Raw genomic sequence first — 22,162 nt, forward strand, 5'->3', positions numbered from 1 at the left:
AATACACTCTAAAAAATGCTGGGTTAAAAACAACTCAAGTTGGGTTGGAAATGGACAAACCCAGCTATTTGGTTGTTTTAACCCAGTGGTTGGTTTAAATGTTTGCTTAAAACAACCCAACTGCTGGGTAAAAACAACATGCGCACTCTTCAAAAAAAGTGCTTAAAATCTCTTGACAAAATTAAAAGACATAAATGGCATTTGTATGTACTCAAAATAAAAGATATAGATAGTCCTGAATGTCAGCTTGCTTATTTTGCTAAAGATAAGGATGTATTAAGTCCACATGTCATGCAAACAAGAAACTATGCTTCTAACCACAGGTCGAGAGCTGTCGTTGCAACCACACCAGTTTGTGATGCTGTTTGCGAATGTTCGTTGGAACAATGGTTTCGGGAAACACCGACTGGTTGAACTATGTTGATAACGACGGAACTTGGGCCCATAGTTGGCTAACGATGCTTTTGGGAAACGCACCCCAGGTCAGTTTATTTGACCAGTTAAAACTGTGAGGAAACGCAATGCTGTTTGAGTGTGTTGAAAGTTATAATGTTATTCTGTGTGTTAGTTTGTTGGCTGTGTGAGACTAGCAGTAGCTACATCATATTGATGATATTCTAATATTTAATCGTGTTGAGCGACATAACATAGATTCAAACTCAAACGGAAGTTTGTTGCAAAGCCTCACCATCTCGAAAATGCCTGTCGATACTGGTCCTCTTTTGATTTCTAATTTTGTTTCAAAGTCTGCTTGCCATGGTCTATAATGTTTGAACGAAACTACAACAGCGTGCTGCTAGATGTTATGCAGTTGTCCACGTCTGTTGCCATGGTTTCTACAGCAGTAAAAGCGGAAACCGAGGGTGACCCAGATATGACGCCATTGACAGGCGACTCCCCCACACGTCCCAGTTCCTCGGTTAAAATAGCAATTTTCTCATGATTTACAAATAGTTGGAAACATTTGGGATATTGTAAGTACTCAACTGAACAAAATATATAACACTGGCCTAGTGGTTTTTGGATATTTTACTGCAAAAATCCTACATATTGCACCTTTAAATGATCACTCAGTCTATTACTGTCTTTGGAAGGCATTTGTCTTTTAAAAACATAAAATTTTTTACAAATTCTTGTCAATTCATATTGCAGGTGTTCCCCAAATTTGTCATCAGCTGAACCTCTTTGACCTAATATATTTACTTGAAGTATGTTGTTTTAAGTTAATAAGTTACATCAATAATAAAATTTAGTCAATAATACTAAAAAATAATAAAAGATAAAAGTTCATAGGTCTCGGATGTTGGTTAATGGTCACACGACATGCAAGTGAACATACTTTGAATGATGATTTTGTATGATTTAATTACTGAATGGCTTATCGTTAAACACCACGAACCCAAGTCTGGGAAACTCTGAAGTAAAATGTAATGCACTTAATGGATTATGTAACTAACTACATTTTTATCATGTCATTTGGAATCAACTGACTATAATTTGTAAGTAATCTACCCAGCACTGTAAGTAACTTTGCAACTACCAGTAATAGGAATATTAGTAGACTCAATATCTGCTAACTCTTTATTTTGATGGTCCTCCAACAGACATTCTACAGACTATATGTAAATTTACAACGACATGTCAACTTATTCCACTTACCTGAACACTAATACCTAACCCTAACCTAACAGTCTACTACAGCCTACTAATACTCCAATGAGAGTTAAGTGACATGGAGTTGCAAAGTTACTTATAGTTAGTAGAATATCTAAAGGAGACCATTGAAATAAAGTGTGACCAATTAGAGGGCAGCCTTGGACAATATAAGAGTGGATAGATAGATAGATAAAGGTAAACAAACCAATTAAAACAACAAGAAAGTAGACACACACAGGAAACATAGAGGGAATTCAGTGTCAGTGAAAGAGAGTGAGGGACAAACAGAGGAAAAGAAACATAGGAGTGCATCAGTCTGTGTACCTTGAGGCCAGAGTCATAGGGGGAAAGGCCTACAATGGCATGCGTTAGTGTGAGCTAGGCTGGATGGTTGCGTACTCGACAAGGTCCCCGCCAGTGTGCACAGAGCTTCGTGGGCTGGGAGAAGATGCCAAAGCTGAAGTATCCAGTTCCGCATACTGGACATCACAGTCCTTGTGACCAGAGTTCTGGAGATAAGAGAGGTGGAGAGGATGTATGAGGAGTGGAGCTCAAAAGAGAGAGAGAGAGAGAGAGAGAGAGAGAGAGAGAGAGAGACAGGGAGAGAGACAGAGAGAGAGACAGAGAGAGAGAGACAGAGAGAGTGAGTGTGGAGGCGAACAGAAAGAGAGAGCTGTCACTCCAATCTGAGAACACAGACTCCAGGTTAGTGAAATGAACTTCACTGAAGAGTCCAGTCATAATAACTTTTTTTGACTTTTTAACTAAAACATTTTACTAAAAAATATATTTGTTCTTCTGAAATAAAAGCCATTTTATCTGAGGGTGAATCTAAAAAAAATATATATATATATATAATATATATATATATATATATATATATATATATATATATATATATATATATATATATATATATATATATATATATATATATATATATATAAATATATATATATATATATATATATATATAATTAAGATTTATTTTGCATTATGACATTTTTTATTGTCATTAAACATTTTTAATTGTCAATTGACATTTTCGACCTAGCATTTCATTACTGTAACGTAACGCATCATGATGTGTTTATTTTTTTATTTTCTTTATTTGAAAATGTTTTCGTAATTTACAATATTCTTAATAGTGATTCTCATTAGATATATTACATCTTATTAATATATACTATATATAGAGTCAATTTTACTTACCGATATACTGCAAAAAAATATATACTGCAATGTTGAACTTCATGATGTTATGTATATTAACATACATTGTTAAAAATACTTTACATTTTAAATGCATTCTTCCCCCACACTACATTAATTATGATGATTGTTTTTTGTTTTGTTTGTTAGTTATTATTATTATTAATTTTTTGGCATTTTGGTTATGAGAATGGAGGGGGGAGTGCTTAAAGCTACACTGTGTAACTTTTTTAGTCTATTCTTAGCTAAAAACACTTAGTTCTTTCAAAAATATATGTGCTCATTAATGTATATTTACTTCTTTCAAGTAATAAAGTATTCTCGTAAGTTTATAATATGCCATTGAAAATACATAAGGTAATGGGATCTAACGGTGGTCGCCATGTTGCCCCTCCATCTTGAAAGTACATTAGCCAAAGAGGGACATACCCGTAAATTCAAGCTTCGCTTTTCGCGTTTTAACCGGTTTTAATACTCGATGGCACTGTACAAAATTCTCTGCCTCGCGCATGTGCGCGTCAACTTGTTCAGACTTGTCTGGTGCATGTGCAGAGAGTTTTCATCTCAGCAGCTCCAGTAACAGAGTTATACAGAGTTTTCCTGGCTTGTTTATTCCTCAAAAGTCTGTTTTTCCTTGTGTGGTAGTTCTGTGCGTTAATAACTCCGTAAGTAATAAGTTATTGTCATTGTAGATGTGTTTCAGAGTGTGTCATCGCGTAATTCAGTTGATGTCACCTCAGAAGTATTTTTGTGTCACTATCATCAAAGTTCACTCTGGATTAGCTGCAGTTCTTTCTAGGCGAATAATTAGGCCAGTTGAGTTCCAACCATCCCACTGCGCACAGAATATCCCACAGGCACCGTGTCGAATGTGGACGAGGTCGAACTGGAAGCCATGTTAATCTTGGACTAAATCGGCCACCGTAGGAGTTGAAACGAAATCGGAATTGAGAGGAACAGAAACTAAAATTTGCTGGATGGTCATATACCTTTTCACCACTAGATGGGGGAAAATATCACACAGTGTAGCTTTAATTGTCATGAAAATATTCTATAAAAATATATAATGTATATAATTATATATAAAAAAAAAAATTCTTTTTCGTATTGCTGCAATAAGAATGGGTTTACAATGAGAAGGAGGGGTAGTAATTGTCACATTATACTACTGGGAATCTACTTTTTAAGAATCATGGTATATATATATATATATATATATATATATATATATATATATATATATATATATATATATATATATATATATATATATATATATATATATATATATATATATATATATATATATATATATATATATATATATATATATATATATATATATATATATATATATATATATATAAAAGAACATATCATTCTAATTTTTTTTCCTTTTGAATTTAAGCTAAATTAAGTTAAGTTACATATGGCATGGGTATGCTCTTGCCAGGTTTTGTGAGATTCACCCCTACATATGGCTTGTGTGCTGATAGTGAGACCAACAACATATGTATTTGTATGCACTTAATTGTGTGAGTAATATTTTAAGCTCAAACAATGTATATATATTGGCTCAGTAAATGCCAGATTGTTTCATTGCTTCTGTGTTGGTATCACTGTCTTGACTCTATGACTTCCTTCTGCCTCTACAGCTGTTAAATCATGTAGTTCAGGCAATATGACGAGACTCCTCCAGTGAAGTGACATGGAAGAGCAGAGATGAGATGAATGGACAGACATTATGGAACATGATAATGATAACACTGAAACCAGACGTGGTGATGTTTTCATATAAAGAGACAGATGGCCTGCCGTGTAACCGATAAATCAATCAAGCTAGAACAAACAAACATGAGCCTGTGTTCAAAAGGGCCAAGGACTAAAACACAGCTCCTCAAGGTTGAGCAAATGACAATCAATGATGTGAATCTGTAAGATGACATACAGCGGCCCAATTTGTACCATGAATACCATTGCAATACATTTCAAAAGATCCCTTATTAATGTAAATGTTCTATCAATGACATTCAAGCACGCGTCTTAAATGTCCACATACTGTACTCTTTGGGTCCACTGTATTAACACATATATAACAAATGTAGGACAAAGCAAGTCTGAGACATGAGCAGTAGAGGACAGAGAGGTAAAAGATGTATTTCATACATCAATAACACATGAAGAACAATAATAAAATAGCAGCACAATCAAAAATAATCAGCCATTCACACTGCATAAAACCTGATATAAAAGAAGACAAGCATAACATGAAAACAAAATAAGCACACACACTAAATGACAAACTTCAACGCAATCGCAGGACCTAAAAACATTTGGATAAGATGAGATGGCAATGTTTTGAAATGATTTAGCCCATGAAATGTTTATGAGACAACTTGAATCTCATAAAAAGGTCATTATCTGCTTTGTTCTGGCCACAAATCGTTGAATTGTAATAAAAGAATTCACAATCTTCGAGTAATGCGGCGGATTTCACCCGCAGGCCGCATTAATGTGGCGGCTCTTCAGCCATTATCCAATCACTGCTGAGGAGCTAATGAACACTCTGGTGGAATTCTATAATCTCTCAGTGGTGGCACTTTATATTCAAACTAGGAGCATAAACTGTCATCTTCCTTTATCATTACTTTCACTTCGTTTTCTGGCACAGCAGGATTTTCACTTCTGCTTTGACAGTTCCTATCCTCTTTATATCCCATAGTTCATGATAACATCTAGCAGATAATTGTTTTATTCAGATTCAAATGACAAACTCCCCATCTGAGCGATGCTGCGGCGGAGGAAGGGGCTTGTAATCTTCTGTAATTCACTAGGTTTGTAAGCCGGTGTCACTGTATGTGAACAGATGCTGTAGATATTGGTTTTGATGTCTCAGTGATAGTAATGCAATGGGATGTTCAGTGTAAGGTATCTCCTGTTGGCGGTGCTCTTTGTGAATAGGTGATGAGATGAGCTCTGCGGTATCTGTGTGGTGTGCCTTTGGTGCAGTGCTGCGAGATGGCGAGAGTGTCTCCCTGGCCCTTTCTGCTCAAGATGACAAAGTGAACGGAGAGCCGAGCTGCCTCTGCTTACCCCTGCGTTTCCGTCCCTCGAGTTCAAGAGGCTTAAGGAAGACAAGGGCTGCATCCCAAACCCATTTCCCAGTCCCAAAAAAAATCAAGGGGAATTCTGAATGCCATTTTTGTTCCTTTGAAAGGCACAACTATTAAAACAAAAGTGAGCAACTGAATCCCTTCATGAATTTCCCTGTGACAAGGCAGTTAGACTGTGTGTCCACTGAAGCCTTTTTCAGCCAGCTGAAAACATCAGCGGTCTTCTGAAAACGCCTAGCTGCGGGCGCTTGAGAGCGCTTCTGTGGTGCGTTTTTTTTAGTAGAGAGCAGGGGCCAGATTTACTAAACAGGGCAAATTAGCATAATAATGACCAACACAATCAACCAAGAGCAGCGCAAATTAGCATCTGGTTTAAAACATGCTTTTTTGGGTGGTAAATAATGACGCAAATACCAGTAAATTGACAAGCGTAAACCTTAGTAAATTGCGTTGCATGATTCCTTTAAATACTCGTCTCCTATAAATGTTGTGTCTAAAACTCCTACAAATGCATATGTCGGTCAGCCGCAAAAAACAAACAAAAAAACCCTGTCCACGCGTTTTCACCGCTAATTTCTCACTGCGTGTCTTTAGTAAATCCTGATGTAACCAGTCCTACTCGACCCGCTCGGAGGTGGCCGTGCTAACAAGTACACTAAAGACTGCAAGCAGGATTCAAACCGGGGTTTCCAGAGTGGGAGGGGTGCTAACAAGGACGGGGTGCTAACAAGGACGCTAAAGAAGGCTTTTCCTGAGGCCAAGGGAGTGAGGTTTACACGCAAACCTCTTACTGGTCAACATATGATAGATTCACCCCCCTTAAACTCTCTCCTTTCCGGGTCAAGACACCAAATATAAATGGTCCCACTCAACCCGCTCCAAGCGGGATTCGAATCGGGGTTTCCAGAGTGGGAGGGGAGTGCTACCAAGAACGGTTAAAAAGGCAGCTGCTAGCATTAGTTGCTAGGGCACCTCTTGAGGCCAGGGGAGTGAGGTTTGCATGCACAGCTCTTACTGGCCTAAGTCTGTTACACCGACAGTAGTTTTTTTAACGCCAAAAAAGGGTTTGTGCTGGAGCAGGCTGTTATTAAATCTGGCCCCAAGGCTGTAACCATGTCTTGAACATTGGGGGTCCAACTTGATTCAATCAATTTGAACAAAATGCACACTTCAGAAGATCTAACAGCTGGATTCACCAATTTTGCAAGGTTTCCTGAAATTACTGATACAAGAAAAACTATAAAACTTATATAATGTTCACATTATTTATAGTTCTTTCCAGTACTTTATTAGGCAGAACTGTTAAAAAAGACTGTAAACTAATGAGAATGCAAATTCCTGGCATTCACAGAGCTGCCAACATAATCTGATAATTCCGATACTTACAAGCCAAACAGTCTTTAAAGATGAAAAAGTTAATTGAGATAATTCAAATGTGCTGAATATTGACCACTAGAATTAACTAACTAACTAACTAACTAACTAACTAACTAACTAACTAACTAACTGAAATTTCTGTTTCCATAGTCAGACCTCAGCTCACAGAAGCTGCATATGATGTAGGGGATGACATCCAAAAATAGTGAGTATAACTCACATTCTGTCGAAGCTAAAACCTCCACAGTAGTTTTTAAATAGTTTTTAAAGGTCAAGGAATAACGAATCATAATGTAAATAATGTTAACCATATTTTTTGAATGCATACTGACATATCATCTTACTAAACACTCAAAAGTATACAATTTCCCTAACACCATGAAGTACATTTTAGTGCATAGTAGAAGTATGCAAATTGGAATGCAGCCACAGCCTGAAAAAAAAAAAAAAAAAAAGAAAAAAAAAAAAAACAAACACAGGAAGTGTTACTTCAGCATCACTGTAGAGGCATTGGTGGCTAGTGAGGTGTGTGAAAGTCTAAGGAATTTGACGTTGATTATTTGAGACCTCATCTAAAAGGGCTTTTCAACCACACACCAATCACTTCTGCAATGTTTATGCCCTTTTCAACGATTGAAGCACATTCCAGTGAACACAATGGACATGCTAGTCAAGCTAATTACAGACACGTCAGCTATCAGGAGGCGGTGTATCCCCTCTGGGACCATGCGTTCTGGGTCGGAAAAGCTTCTTTATTAGTCTCCGGCTCTTTTCATTAACAAGAACACTAAGAACTTAAGCACCCACACTGTCGCTTTGACATCACAGACAATATGTGTTTTGTTTATTATGTGTCAGAATGTAATGTATTTTCCATTATCTGCATGTAGACTTATATTGATGTACCGCAGTTTTACAAATAAAGCTGTCATGCATATATTTAATTAGATTTGATCTTTGCTAGCATGAGAACTTTGAATTCTCTAATATATAATACACCACTTTACTGTATGCTCTCATATAAATGCTGCTAATCCACTGTTGTGTAGTTGTTTAATTAGGGTTTGACAGTTCGTGTTACATATAGCAGAGCAAATCTAGCAGATTTTTTCTTAGATATTGTCAGCCCAGTCACACGGTTGTGCGATAGCAGCACCGCAGCAATAGTTCCCTGCTGTTCATTAGTACAATCATCTTGACAGTCCCTCAAGTAGCACAACATCATAAGGGCACACTGTATTCCCACTGTATGATTTAAACAGGTAATTCACAACACTTCAACACTCTAGCATGTGAAAATGTACAACAAGGGTTTCTCTTGACTTGATTCTATTTGGGCTGCAACAACTAGTCGATAAAATCGATAATAATCGATAATGAAAATCATCGACAACAATTCTCATTATCGATTAATTGGGTCTGCCACCAACTTCCACCAGTTGCGCCAAATTACAGCACTGAATAACACATTTCTATGGACAAAATGCATCTAAAAATAGAATTAGGCATTAGCATTTAACATACCCTGTCATGCCCTTTTTGACAGATGCGTGTGCGCAAAACGTTCATTTTACAGGTTATATCCTTATCTGTAAATGTTACTAATTCACGCGAGTATTTCCTTTTTTCATTAAAGATCATCCTGACAGTCTGCATAAACTTGACTGAACGAGTGCTAAAAAATGTTGTTCACTTATTTTATTTGTTGTAAAACCATGGTTATTTTTTGTAAGGATAGATACATTATATTCACTATGTATGCTTTTCACAGCATTGGGCAGGATGTTGAATTTGTGTGTGTTTGTCAAACAAAGGTTTTTTTTTGTAATAATCTGATTAATCGATTAATCGAAGAAGAAAACAATAATCAGCCAACTAATCGATTATCAAAATAATCGTTAGTTGCAGCCATAGATTCTATTTAGAGTATCACATTACTGTATTAACACATCAGAGTTTGAGTACAAATTGTGTACAAATATTATTATTATTATTATTATTTTAATTAGATGTATATTGGTTTATTTTGTGCAGAGTCTTAAAGAGGATGTATTGTGAGTGGATACGAACATGTGCGTGGAACTCACTGAAAGGTGAAGTACATCATTAATGAGAACTGCAAAAAATTACACATGGCCACAATGCTAGGGCATTTTTGTGTGGTTGCTAGGTGGTTGCTTATTGGCCAAGTCCAAAGAGCCCACTTCCAAGTTCATTTCACACTTGTGACCCTCGATGATCAAAACAGACCAAAGACAGTTACCATAACTTTTTAATGAGATAAATATACTATTTTGTGTTACTATTGTAACTATTTTCAATATTTATTCTTTAACATTTTTGTGTTTTAAGGAGATTTCATGGGACTCATCAAAAATATTCACACCTAATATATTCACCTTTGATACTGTGGATCATTTATCCTTTTTTTTTTTTTTTTGGTGGCTAGAACATATGGTTGGCCCTTAAAGGGTACTGCTTTACAATTGGTTCTTATCTTAAAAACAGGACTTTCTCTGTAGCTTTGGGTAAGTTTTTATCATCCTCAGCTCCTATTATTTGTGGAGTACCCCAGGGGTCCATACTACAGCATGCTTTTCCCTTTCTACCAATAAAGAAATCCCGAACAACAAAAGTCACATCCTTCAAACACACTGCTAGTGCATTGCTGTGTTTAACGAGAATGAAACTCCCGATCATTCCACATCCGTGTCATGCCATCAACGCACTCCTGACAAATGTGACATTTTCACACACAATAAGCCCAACAAAACTATAAAAGATGACAAACAATGAGCCTATATCGGCCAGGAGATTGTGGCTGTTGAAGAGACATGCGGCACAGAGTTATAGAGAGGCAAATGCATCAATATAACAGCCTGCAAATGAGAGTAGCGGGCTGAAAGACAATGCAATACGATGTAGACCGTATACGGGGTTGCTGGGTAACTAGTGTCTTAATTGCCCTGCAATGTAGAGCACCATTATATAAGAAAGAATGAGGTGCGAAGTGACCTAAAGAAAGGAAACCTCAAAGCAAGGACGGCCAAGCTCAGTGAGATTATATTTCACCAAGTATGTATTTGGTTTGCTGTGGAGAGTGTGACACTATTGTAATTCAATCACATGAATCAAGTATATGGATCCATGGTGTAAATGCATTTACAGACTGCACTGCTTAATTTCTCTGCAGAGAACTGGCTGAAACAAAGGCTCCAAAACCTAGTGAGAAACCTACATATGCCAATTTTGAGGCATCATAGGTGAACTCTCGAAATAAATTTGGTTACAAAGGTGTACTTCCCCCGTCCTTCGGATGAGACGGTAAACCGAGATCCTGACTCTCTGTGGTCATTAAAAATCCCAGGATGTACTTCGATAAAGAGTAGGGGTGTAGCCCCGGCATCCTAACCAAAATTTGCCCAGTGGCCTCTGTCCATCATGGCTTCCTAATCATCCCCATATACTGATTGGCTTCATCACTGTTTCCTCTCCACCAATAAGCTGGTGTGTGGTGGGCGTACTGGCACAATATGGCTGCCGCCGCATCATCCAGGTGGATGCTGCACATTGGTGGTGGTTGAGGAGATTCCCCCCTTCCATGTAAAAGCGCTTTGAGTGCCTAGAAAAGCGCTATATAAATGTAACAAATTATTATTATTATTATTACTTTTTGTCAAATTCCAATGTAGATGAGCAGCATGACCAAAATCTTACATCAAAATATATATAAAAAGTATATGTTTATTTGAGTGTTGTACTGTTAGCTTAGTAACATGCTCATGCAAAACTCTTTTGAAATCAATCGTCCCTGTTATAAAAAAAATCAATCTTAAACCAGCCTAGGCTTATCTTAGCTGGGATTTATCATTTCAAACCAGCTAAGACCAGTAAAGTACCTTTTTTTCAGCAGGGTGAGTTCAGTCTTCTGGGGACTTCACATGAGGAGCACTGCATGCATGGTGTATGGAGTTGCTGTCTATGCAGATTGTTCCCATTCTGTCACTTGTTAGGTTTAATTTCAGCTAGGATGCAACCTTTGAAGGCAGCTGCAGTATATGCAAGAAGTCAGCGTACTACATTTTGGAACAGAGCCAGGATGAGAATGCTCTGTTCCTGCAACGGATTCCCTCGCACATGTGAGAAACCCCAAACCTTCTGCGGGAGCCAGCTGAATTACAGACCCTCGTCATCTGTTCCCAGCTGACACAATACAAGCCGGAAAATAAGTCCCCTTGGATTCCTCTTTTAATCTAAACATCTTTCTGAAGTCAATTCATCTTGTGCAACATGCATAAGAAGATGTGCTCCCTAACAGCCGGTCACCAGAGGCCTGTTTTCAACCAAAGCAAGAGAAGGGACAAAACAGCAATGAGTTTAGCAGCGCTACTCACCGGCTTATCGGTGAACGCAGTCGACTCAGACTGTGCCATGTCATAGTATGGGGGCTGAAGAGGAATCTTCTGTATCTCATCCTCCTTGTCCAGATGAACAACCTTCAAATGCAACAGAACCTGAGATGAAGACGCCATTCAGACTAGTGGTAGCAGCCTAAGGAACTGTGTTAATCTGTCTGCCCACATGTCCGCTTACTCTGTACAAAGAACCAAACAAAACACTTCAACAGGCAGACATTTTGCAAGGCCTATTCGGAACATTCATGTGACAAAATGGCACAAATTGCAAATGAGTTTCTGAATTTTTTTTCTTACTTGAATGAAAGTGAAATTCAATCAAGTATTTCATTTGCTGCATTACCCAGCTCTCTGGGAAATCCAATTCTGATTGGTCAGCCTTGCCATCATCAGTTATTTTTATACAAGAACATTAATATGTTGACAGTAAAACTGACCGCTATTTCCTTATATTAGTAAGTTTCTTGTATCACTCTCTGGCCTCTTTTTTTCTCACATAAAAAATGTCAATTGTTCATGTTTATTTATTTATTTGATAAGTATTCATGTAAATCATCTGGATATTAACCGTGTCAATGTGTCAAGGTTATTTAAGGATAATGACTGGCTGTACATTATTTATTACTTCATAAATAATATGACTCATGACAAAGCATATTACAGACAATAGAATTGAAAACGTAATGGATATCCTCCTGGACTTAAACTCCACTTGTTTGTGGCTATTTTTATGTTTCTTGTTCCTGGAGATCAATGGTTCTGGACATATACGTTTATTTTATTGTTTTTTGAACAACAACATCCAAAATAAAAATAAAAAACTTATGCTGTGAAACATTTGATCACAGTTTACATTTTTACCCTTGGGGTGAAGGGGCCCATAGGGATCCATTCATTTGTCATGAAATGTCACACAAAAAATACACTTTTGGTGTGAATAGGCCAATTATGTCAACTGTATAGCCAAGTCACTGTGGATTCCAAGTTCTTGTTATAGCAGTGGTTCTCAACATAGGGGCCAGGACCCTAGAAAAGCAGTAGTATGACTTAAATAGTTTGAATGAATATTATTATTGGTAGTAGTAGTAACAGTATTAAACAATTCAAATTAATCTAAACTTAATAAAAATATATGCTCAAAAATACTTGAAGCAATTATATTTTCAATTTTAAACTATTGTTTTAAATAAATCAGTTTAACGCGTTAAAATATTTAGTTAACATAGCTTTAATTATTTAACACAGTTACATTACATGATCATGCTCTTATTCATGCAAATGCTTTTAAAACATTCAAGCGCGCTTGAACTAACACAGAATTATGCCAAAATGCCCATTTTGTTGTGCATTCTCATAAGAGCAGTCTTAAAGTAGTTAAATAACGTCGCAAATGAGATGCGGGTAACAGTGTGGTAGCGGCAGATCTTAAAGTGACATCAGCCTAATAAACCAGTTGCTGTGATGTCTGTCATTAATGTTAATCAAAGAACAAATTGCTTTAATACGGATTAAACTATATTTAACTTATAATTTATGCAGTTAAGACTGTAAAGTGTTGGAAAACTTTATTAAATTTCTGTATATTTATTGTATATGAAGGACACAGGCAAATATGACATTTATTATGATGGGTTTTTGTGAAGTTTGTTTTAAGTTCACTTAAATTAAAAGTTGTTATTTTTTTAAAGCCTAATAAATGTTGAAAATTATAGCTTTCAATTATACTGTAATCTTGAATGTCTATCATTAATGTTTGAAAAAATCTATTTCATAAAGACAACAGTAGGCCTACCAGTATTAATATCAGTGATACTGGCCTTCATTCATTCATTCATTCATAAAAATAAAATAAAATAAAAACATAAAATAGACTGTCTTTATGTTGTTTCTACATTAATTTGGAGAGTAACTGAAAGTGTAACAATACTAATAACACTGATGTTTTTTTTTAATCACGATTATAGGGTTGGTTCTCCCAAAAATGAAAATTAGCCCAAGATTTACTCGTCATCCTAGGTGTAAATGACAGCGAAAGAATAACAACTGAACTGACCAACATGTCCTCCAACCAATACACCTATATAGGTCGTTTGTCACTTCCCTGAAATACGACCCAGGAGCGTTTAATAAAGTTGCGCCCCTATTGACAACAGGACACTTTCATTTTAATTCATGAAATACGATCCATAGGAGCGTTTACTAAAGTTGTGCCCCTATCGACAACAAGACACTTGCAATGCTTTTTTAATGCTTTGTTTCCTTTTATTTGCATCATATTCCGGGTTTTGCATAGCTCAATTGATAGAGCGTTGCAAAATACGATGCTCGTCCCAGGGAACGCATGAGCTCATAAAGTGTATAGGCACTATAAATCACTGGGTAGGTTTAGGGGTGGGGTGGGTGTAGTTGTTAATAAAAAAATATTTGTGCTAAATGGAAATATGACAAATGGTGGTGCACACATTGCATTTAAATGAACACGCATTCTGATTGATAACGACAGTCATACGTCATGAATGACGACAGACGTAACATGACACTGTCATTATTTTTACGCCAGCTAGTGGGCACATGTCTTTAAAACATAAATAAAGGTCGTAATAAGGTTCTTGAAAAATGACCTATACAGTCGTTTCTTTTTTTTTTGGAGGACAGTCTGGAACTGACGCATGTGCAAAAGTTTTATTCTTTTGCTGTCTGCCAGAAGCTAGTTATTTTACTTAATAACGATTTAAATATGGATATTTTTTTCACAAAAACGCATCGATTCGGTTCAAAAGGCCTTTATCCTGAGCCGTGTGGATTACTTTTATGTTGGACAGATGCACATTTATGGACTTATGGACAGATACAAACTACCATTCAATGCCATTATAAAGCTTGGAAGAACCAGGACATTTTTTTATATAACTCTGATTGTATTCGTCTGAAAGAGTAGAAGGTTGCTGGTTCGATCCCAGCAGTCGCCACCAGCAGTGTGTCCTTGAGCAAGGCACTTTACTCCATGTTGCTCCAGGGGGATTGTCCATGTAATAAGTGCACTGTAAGTCACTTTGGATAAAAGCGTTTGCCAAATGCATACATGCAAATGAAAGAAAAATGTCATATACACTTAGAATGACTTGAGGGTGAGTAAAAATGTGTGATTAATTAGTTTTGTATAGATGATTGACAGCACTAAAATATATAAATAAATCTAATTGATGCTCTTTATTGACATCAGGAGGTATGTTTTTTTTTTCTTTAAAGAAAGAATTAAAGGCTAGAACTGCTAATGCCACTATTGAGTAAGCTCCATTTGATCAAAGAGAATTAGTTCTACAGGCTATTAATGTTGCGTCTGTATGCCTGTGAATTCACAGAGCCATTTATAACAGCAGTCTGTTTTTCTGAAACTGATGAGCTTCATTCAAAGTGTTCTTGGCCACCTGCTGATCTCTTCATATCGCATGCAAAAGAAAACATGGGCATAAAAGGGCTTTGACAGAAAGTGTCTCAAATAGGCACACAAACATGCTTTTCTGACTAAATGTAAGTTTTTGAAATATTTCACACACAGAGTTTCTCTATGGGGTCCAGGGAGAGACTTGAGGATGCAAAAACATGAAAATGGGTTATGCAGTTCTATACAAGATGCAAAGGGGGGCAAAAATAACGACGGGATCATCCTTTGCCCACGGCACACGAGAACAGCCACCTAACAACTGCTGTAGACACAGCAAACGCTCTCTTGCCTATGAAGATGAACACAGCAGAAGAGCGCTTTCATTCCGACATGTTTAATGAGGTGTGCAAAACCTCTTCCAACTAACTGCTAGACGGAAAAATGATGCCCGAACCCATCCAACGAGCTCAGCAAAGGCTTCGGCGTCATTGTTTTCAGAGCAATTTTCATTAGGCTTACAGTGTGCTTCTCATGAAGCTCTTCCTTTGCTTGCCGCTTCACTGGCAGCAAGTGCGATGTGTTTAGAAGTTTGGAATGGGATAGTTTTTCAACCCTTAAGTACTAAAGCGGAAAGTCTTTTCCAAACCTAAATAAAACGTCTGGAGATGCTTGAAATTGCAACTGTCTTCGGAAGAAAGGAGAGAGAACAATCAAGTGATAGCAGCAAGCCTTTTCGTATTTTCTTACAAATCAGAGAGCGACAGACGAGAGAAGACAACAAAAAGCAAAACAAAAGACGAAGCCGCTTATATGTGCAGCAGGGTGGTTGTTTGGCTCGGAGGGCTGTTTTAGTGGTTTGATGTGACTGAATTGAAATGCTTAAATGTGGGATAATCCTCCAGCAAAGATGGCCTTTGAGTAAAGATTCCCAACAATCACCGCCTGCCTATGTCACATTTCTGAGGGATATCTATTCACTGTAAAGAGGACTTTAGCTTTGCGGAAGATTTCTGAGACAGTGGAAAAATTCAATTTATAAGAAGAATAAAAGGCTTTGCTGCCTCTTTGTTACGGCAGCCAACTATTTTGTTTCTTGTTATCTCTTCCCCGGGGCCGTGCTGAGAGGAACAGAGAGGGAGGAGAGCGCTATGGAGGCTCTCACAGGTTCCCTCATTACCTAAAAGTAGCACGGTGACGGTGTCAGTCAGGCTTTTAGTGGCCTTTCGTGTACATGCTGCTTATCGTATTGGTGCAGGTACAGTATCCTCTAGGTCAGCTTTGGGTGCTTCTGTAACAGGTCTGTCCTTCTGACCTAAATTTAACAGTACAAGAGACTTATTTCATAATTATTCAGGGTCGTGTGTGTGTGTGTGTTGCCTAGTAAAGCACAGTCACTTTCAAAGACCTCATCAAGTGGCTTGACAATTGGAGTTTTCTTTCCTGTGTTGAATAATTTACTGTCATGGCAGGTCATACAGTATATAAGCAGGATATTTTTGCCATACCTGCCAATGGCCAGTGACTTAAGAAAATGTATCAGGCATTAGTATTTTTTTTAGCAGCTATGAAACTGTTTTTGCAAAAACAGAGAGTTATGACACCAAAAGTTTAAATAGCAGTGAAAATTTAAAATTTTCTTTCTCAACTACACTGTAAAAAAAAATCCAGTCTCCAATTGAAAATTTTCTAGTGACCGATCACATCTAAATTTTTCAGTTGGGCAAATTGAATTTCTGTGAATTTATGCAATTTAATTCACAGAAATTCAATTTGGCCAACTAAAAAATTTAGATGTGATCGGTCACTAGACAATTTTCAATTGGAGACCTGTTTTTTTTTTACAGTGTATTACATTCACTTAAGACATAACTGACTATGTTTACTAGTATACTTTGGGCCCTATCATACACCCGGTGCAATGTGGCGCCATTGACTTTAGACCAGTTTTCAGTTGGTCATTGGCGCAGTCTATTTCAGTTCCTCAAAATAGAAACGCACCAACAATGCGCCTGAACACATCTGGTTTTCAGACCAGAAAGCCCATGCACACACAAATGGTCGCAAATGCATTTGCTATTTAAATAACGTGGTGCAGGACGGGAAAATGATAACTGCGTCAGCCTGAAACTAGCAAAAAACACTTGTGTCGCACCTGGCGCAATATTTTTTTGTTATTTAAAGAGCGTGTTAGTAATATGAACCTATAGCCGGGTCCACCACATGCGTACACTCTGCTTGTTACACACACAGTGATGCGCAGCAGCACACAAACATTTTGAAGTTTCAGTGTGTAGTATTTATGACTATCTATTGACATAAATGCAATATAATATACATAACTATGATTTCAGTGGAGTATAAAGACCTTACATAATGCACCGTTATGTTTTTATAACCTTAGAATGAGCCATTTCTATCTAAATACACCATGGGTCCCCTTACAGTGAAATCGCCATTTTGCACTATCATGTTTTTACAGTAGCCCTAAACGGAGAGAATTCTCTACAGAGCGCTAGTCCTCTTTGCGCTCTCCGACGACAACATTTTTGTCCTGTGTCGGCCCCCGTAGGTGGGGCGTTGCAATTCACAACCTCACCACTAGATGCCGCTAAAAAGCACACACTGCACCTTTAAAATATTACAAATAAAAGGATTCCTTTATGGAAAACCATTCTGGAGAAACGTTTTTCCACTTGCAAATTCAACCATGGCGCATGGCGCAACTGGCTTTTAAAGGGAATGGGAGGTTTATTGCATGCAACGCCCAAAACGCACCCATTAGGGACAATAGGGACAACCTTTTTAGACCATGCGCCGGGCGCAATGGCCATTTTTCCCATCGTTAAACTATAGCAAATGTGGATTCGGACACGTGTAACGGAGGCCAGCTAATAGTTGCTGTGCGAGTAAACCTCACTCCTCTGATCTCAAGAGATGCTCTAGCGACTGACGCTAGAGGTTGCAGCCTTTAGCCTCCTTGTTAGAGCGTCTAGACCCGGGTTCGAATGCCATTTAGAGTGGGGCGGTTCGAACAGGAGGAGTTACATTGGTACCGTGACCTGGATGGGAGTGAGGTTTGGGGGGGGTGAGTGTAACGGAGGCCAACTAGTAGTTGCTGTGCGAGTAAACTTGTTCTTTCAAGCGCAAGAAGAAGTGAAAGAAAACTCATTCAGTATTCGCGTGCTGTTTGCTTTCTTCGTACAGATTAAAAACTTCCCACAGTGCACAAGAATTTGAGTTCGATTTATGTCTGTTCATGTTCATGTTCATGTTCTCACAACTTTGCATTGTTCATAAAAATTACTGGCGACTGGCCAACTGGTGATATTATATATTCATATATTTATGAGTATATAAGTACTAACCAATAAGCTTTACATTACAGCAAGGGGCTACTCATTATAGTCAACACAAGATGCAGTTCCCAACTGATTTTACTTCTTAAATGTGAAGCATTTCCAAGTGAAATAAGATATTTCAACGATAAAAAAAGAAAGAAAGTAAGGCAGGATATGATTTTATTTATCGAGAATTGACTGATCTTGAAATGAGTGTGTTACATGCCAGGTGATTAGAGTGGGGATGATGGAAAAGTAAAAGGAATGTGTGATGTCAGCCAAAAACAAAAGTCATTTAAGAGGCGCAGCAAGACAAACATTGTTCTTCTGTGGAATGACATGCAGTGATGAATTATACACGATAAGGTCTGTCAAGAGGCCTGTCTCACAAAGCAAGTTAAGGTGTTGGTTTGAAGTGGACAAGACCAAGTAAAACCCAGTTTAGATTACATTCAGCAGTCTCACAATAAAAACTTTATTGGCCAACTCAGGGTGTATGACTAAAAGTTTGATAATGCAACATTTCTCAAATAATATTAGACCTCAACATTTGTGACTCGTATATATAGCGCCTGTTTGACAATTTGTTAAGATGATTTCGCAGGTTTGAGCTTGAGGCCGTCAGCAGCTGTTCAGCGCTCATTTACCTGCAGAGAACAGCTTCATCTCGGCCAGTCCTTTGGGAATTTGCCGCTGGCTCTCATGTAGATAGTGGTGAAACATGAGATATAATTAATGTAGGGTATATCAAATGGCAATATTTGGTCTTATTAATCTATTACTTGTTCCCGAGCAAACCGATTTAAGGGGACAATTAAGTTTCATAACTTTATATTTACGCTATATTTAACTTGAATCCTGTACTAGAGTGCTGCTTTAGTACATTTAGTACATGCTTTAGTACATTTCCTATTGTCTTTTATAATGGCTATTGTTGTTCATTTAAATATTATTGTTCAATAAATATTATTTCAAATATTTCATATGAGGTATTTGGTATTGAGAAAGGGTCCGTTAGTGATTGTGATATGGACTTCAGTGAAAGTTACATTATTATGCCATTGGATGGTGGCAAAGACTGTCTTTATGAGTGAGTCAGTAGCAAATTGAAAGGGACTGGTTGTAAACAATTAAGTTGTTATAGCGCTGTCATGGGACATCCCTTTAACTTTTAAAAGAATAAAGACAAAGATTTCCTCAGCTGACATTCAAACTGTTTTTTTAATAATGGATATAATACTATGGACATCGACCTGAAGAATGAATGCTATATCAGATGCAGGTAATACACTCGTTTAGTCGATCTCTCTCTCGCTCATAATACTGTATTCTACATAATACAATAAGCTTCAATGTAGTGAATCAACATTCCTTTGTTACCAGTTCTAAAGTGACGTTTTAGGCTTGGGCTCAACTGTTAAACTGTCAACTTGAGATTTGAATCTGTGGCAGAAGGAAATACTTTGCACAAAAGATGGTTTTTAAAGACACTCCGTTGTTGTTTCTTATTTATTTACTTGTGCCGTTGGACTGTTGTATAAATGCAATATCATAATATTCGTATCAATATCATGCAATATTCGCACCTACAGCCAAATCACAGCCGTACTGATATTCAGCCATATCACATATATATAAATTTCCTTACAGCTGATTCATCTTATCTGTTTGTGATCTCTAACCCAGAACAGAACCTGCTCTGGAGCAGGTTAGACTTGTAACATAAGTGACTATGGTGATGAAAAAAAAAAAAAAAGTCTATTGATCTAAGCCACACTCAAATCCAACAGCCATTTAAATCTGCTTCATGAGACAGGCCTCAGGGATCTGTATTGAAAAACAAACTGGGTCCACTTTGATTTCATGTTGACTTTAAAGCAGCCACTTGTATTTCTCTGAAGCATTTTTCAAGTTCAAGGGCACACACATGGTTCCATGAGATTTGTTGACGATGTGTGCTGCGTGTAATTGAAGCACACACAGGGGTGATACTAACAAGGAAAGCGGTTTAGTTGTGGGTATGTATGCGCACTCAACTTTCTATAGAGGTCTGTTGTGAGCAGTTTCCTAGCAACACTGACTGTGAGGGCAACGGTCCTTTGTTTACACCAACTGCATGTCTTCCCTTCACTGACACACCCTGCCATCCACTGCAAAAAGCCTGATCTTATTGAAACTTACATGAAACAAACATTTATGAGATCTGAGCAGGGCACCGGATGAAACGCTCACTCACAGATTCATGCAGGTCAGACATCCGAGCCTGCATGACTCAAAGAAATCAATGACTTCTTCAACGCTCAAAAAAGCACAACAAACACATAAACAAACTCAAACAAAGTTGTTTTCTATTTTTCTCCTTTTGCCAGAGATATTTGTACAGGAGAAAAATGGAAGGCAAGACACCTGCAGTTTATAAATGCAACTTGCCTGTGATCCCCTCCATCCTGTGCGCTTTCAGATCAGGGAGACGCTATCGCAGCCTGAACATGTTTACTGTCAGGTTTTTACAATTGTGCGCACCTGCTTTAACCTGCACGGGATTCTGCGCTTTCAAAGCGGCACAGCTAGAGCCAAATGTCTCTGAAGACCTGGAGGGAAATTCAGTTTCCATATGCGTTCAGAAAGGTTGTGAAGATTTAGCAGAACCGCGGTGACCTTCAAAAGACGCTATTGATTTAGATAAGTTGATTTTGCGCGGCTTTGTTAGAAATTAGCATTGTCCACCAAGGACAACGTACCTCATTTTGAGTACATAGTTGAAGACAAATGCAAATGCACCTGCTGATGTGTCATGAATGCTAATTGCAGTATCGGACATCTGCACCGATCCTCAGACGGACTTAGGAATGTCAACATTTGTAATCTCACAAATTAAAGCGGATCTGTGTGGTGCTTATTAACGTCATTTACAGCGAAATTAGCTTAGCTGCAAGTTAAATGTCAAAATGACCATAGTAGTATAGATGTGTGGGTAACACTTTACAATAACCCTGTTTACAAGGAACGTTCTTGGAACATTGGTCAATGTTCATTCAAAGATATCTGTTCATTAATATCAAAATGTCAGCATAAAAAAATATATATATTTATTCATTGTTCATGGAATGATTTCTTTCTCAAACATTTTAGTGTATGCAACATTTTGTTAAATGTTACTACTTGTGTTACTGTTCAGAGAACATTCAGCAGTAACATTACCATAAGGATTGCAGAATGTTAAAATTAAATGTTTTAAAACGTCCAGAGAAGATAAAAAAAAAAATTGTTACTGTAGCTAAGAATGTCCCATTAGATAACATTATTTAATGCATTAACTAATATTGAAGTTGGAAAAAGTGGAAGCTACGATAGTCTTTTCTTCCCTATTGTGACACACACCGATCAAGCATAACATTATGACTAATAACCTACTGCCCTAATATTGTGTTGGTCCCCCTTTTGCTGCCAAAACAGCCCTGACCCATCGAGGCATGGACTCCAATAGACCCCTGAAGGTTTGCTGGGGTATCTGGCACCAATATATTAGCAATATATTATCCTTTAAGTCCTGCAAGTTGCAAGGTGGGGCCTCCATGGATCGGACTTGTTTGTTCAGCACATCCCACAGATGCTCGATTGGATTGAGATCTGGGGAATTTGGAGGCCAAGTCAACACCTCAACCT

At 37.6% G+C, this 22,162-nt stretch overlaps 1 protein-coding gene across 5 annotated transcripts in view; it reads right to left on the reverse strand.

Annotated features, from left to right (window-relative positions):
• nectin1b (nectin cell adhesion molecule 1b) overlaps positions 1-22,162 on the reverse strand; it is a 313,306-nt gene that overhangs the window by 34,461 nt on the left and 256,683 nt on the right. For 2 of the 5 annotated variants that reach the window (XR_013817234.1, XM_079825766.1), the window contains exons 8-9: positions 11,753-11,854; positions 1,981-2,165 (exon numbers count right to left, since the gene is read on the reverse strand). Coding sequence is in view for 4 of the 5 variants with exons in the window: in XM_079825766.1 (XP_079681892.1) it covers positions 2,025-2,165; positions 11,753-11,854 (243 nt within the window). In the remaining variant the exon portion in view is untranslated. The remainder of the gene's footprint in view (positions 1-1,980; positions 2,166-11,752; positions 11,855-22,162) is intronic. The other 3 variants (XM_079825763.1, XM_079825762.1, XM_079825765.1) reach the window with 2 other exon arrangements.

This window comes from Gobio gobio (assembly GCF_949357685.1).
Source record: "Gobio gobio genome assembly, chromosome: 9".
In the NCBI taxonomy this organism is placed as follows: Eukaryota; Metazoa; Chordata; class Actinopteri; order Cypriniformes; family Gobionidae; genus Gobio; species Gobio gobio.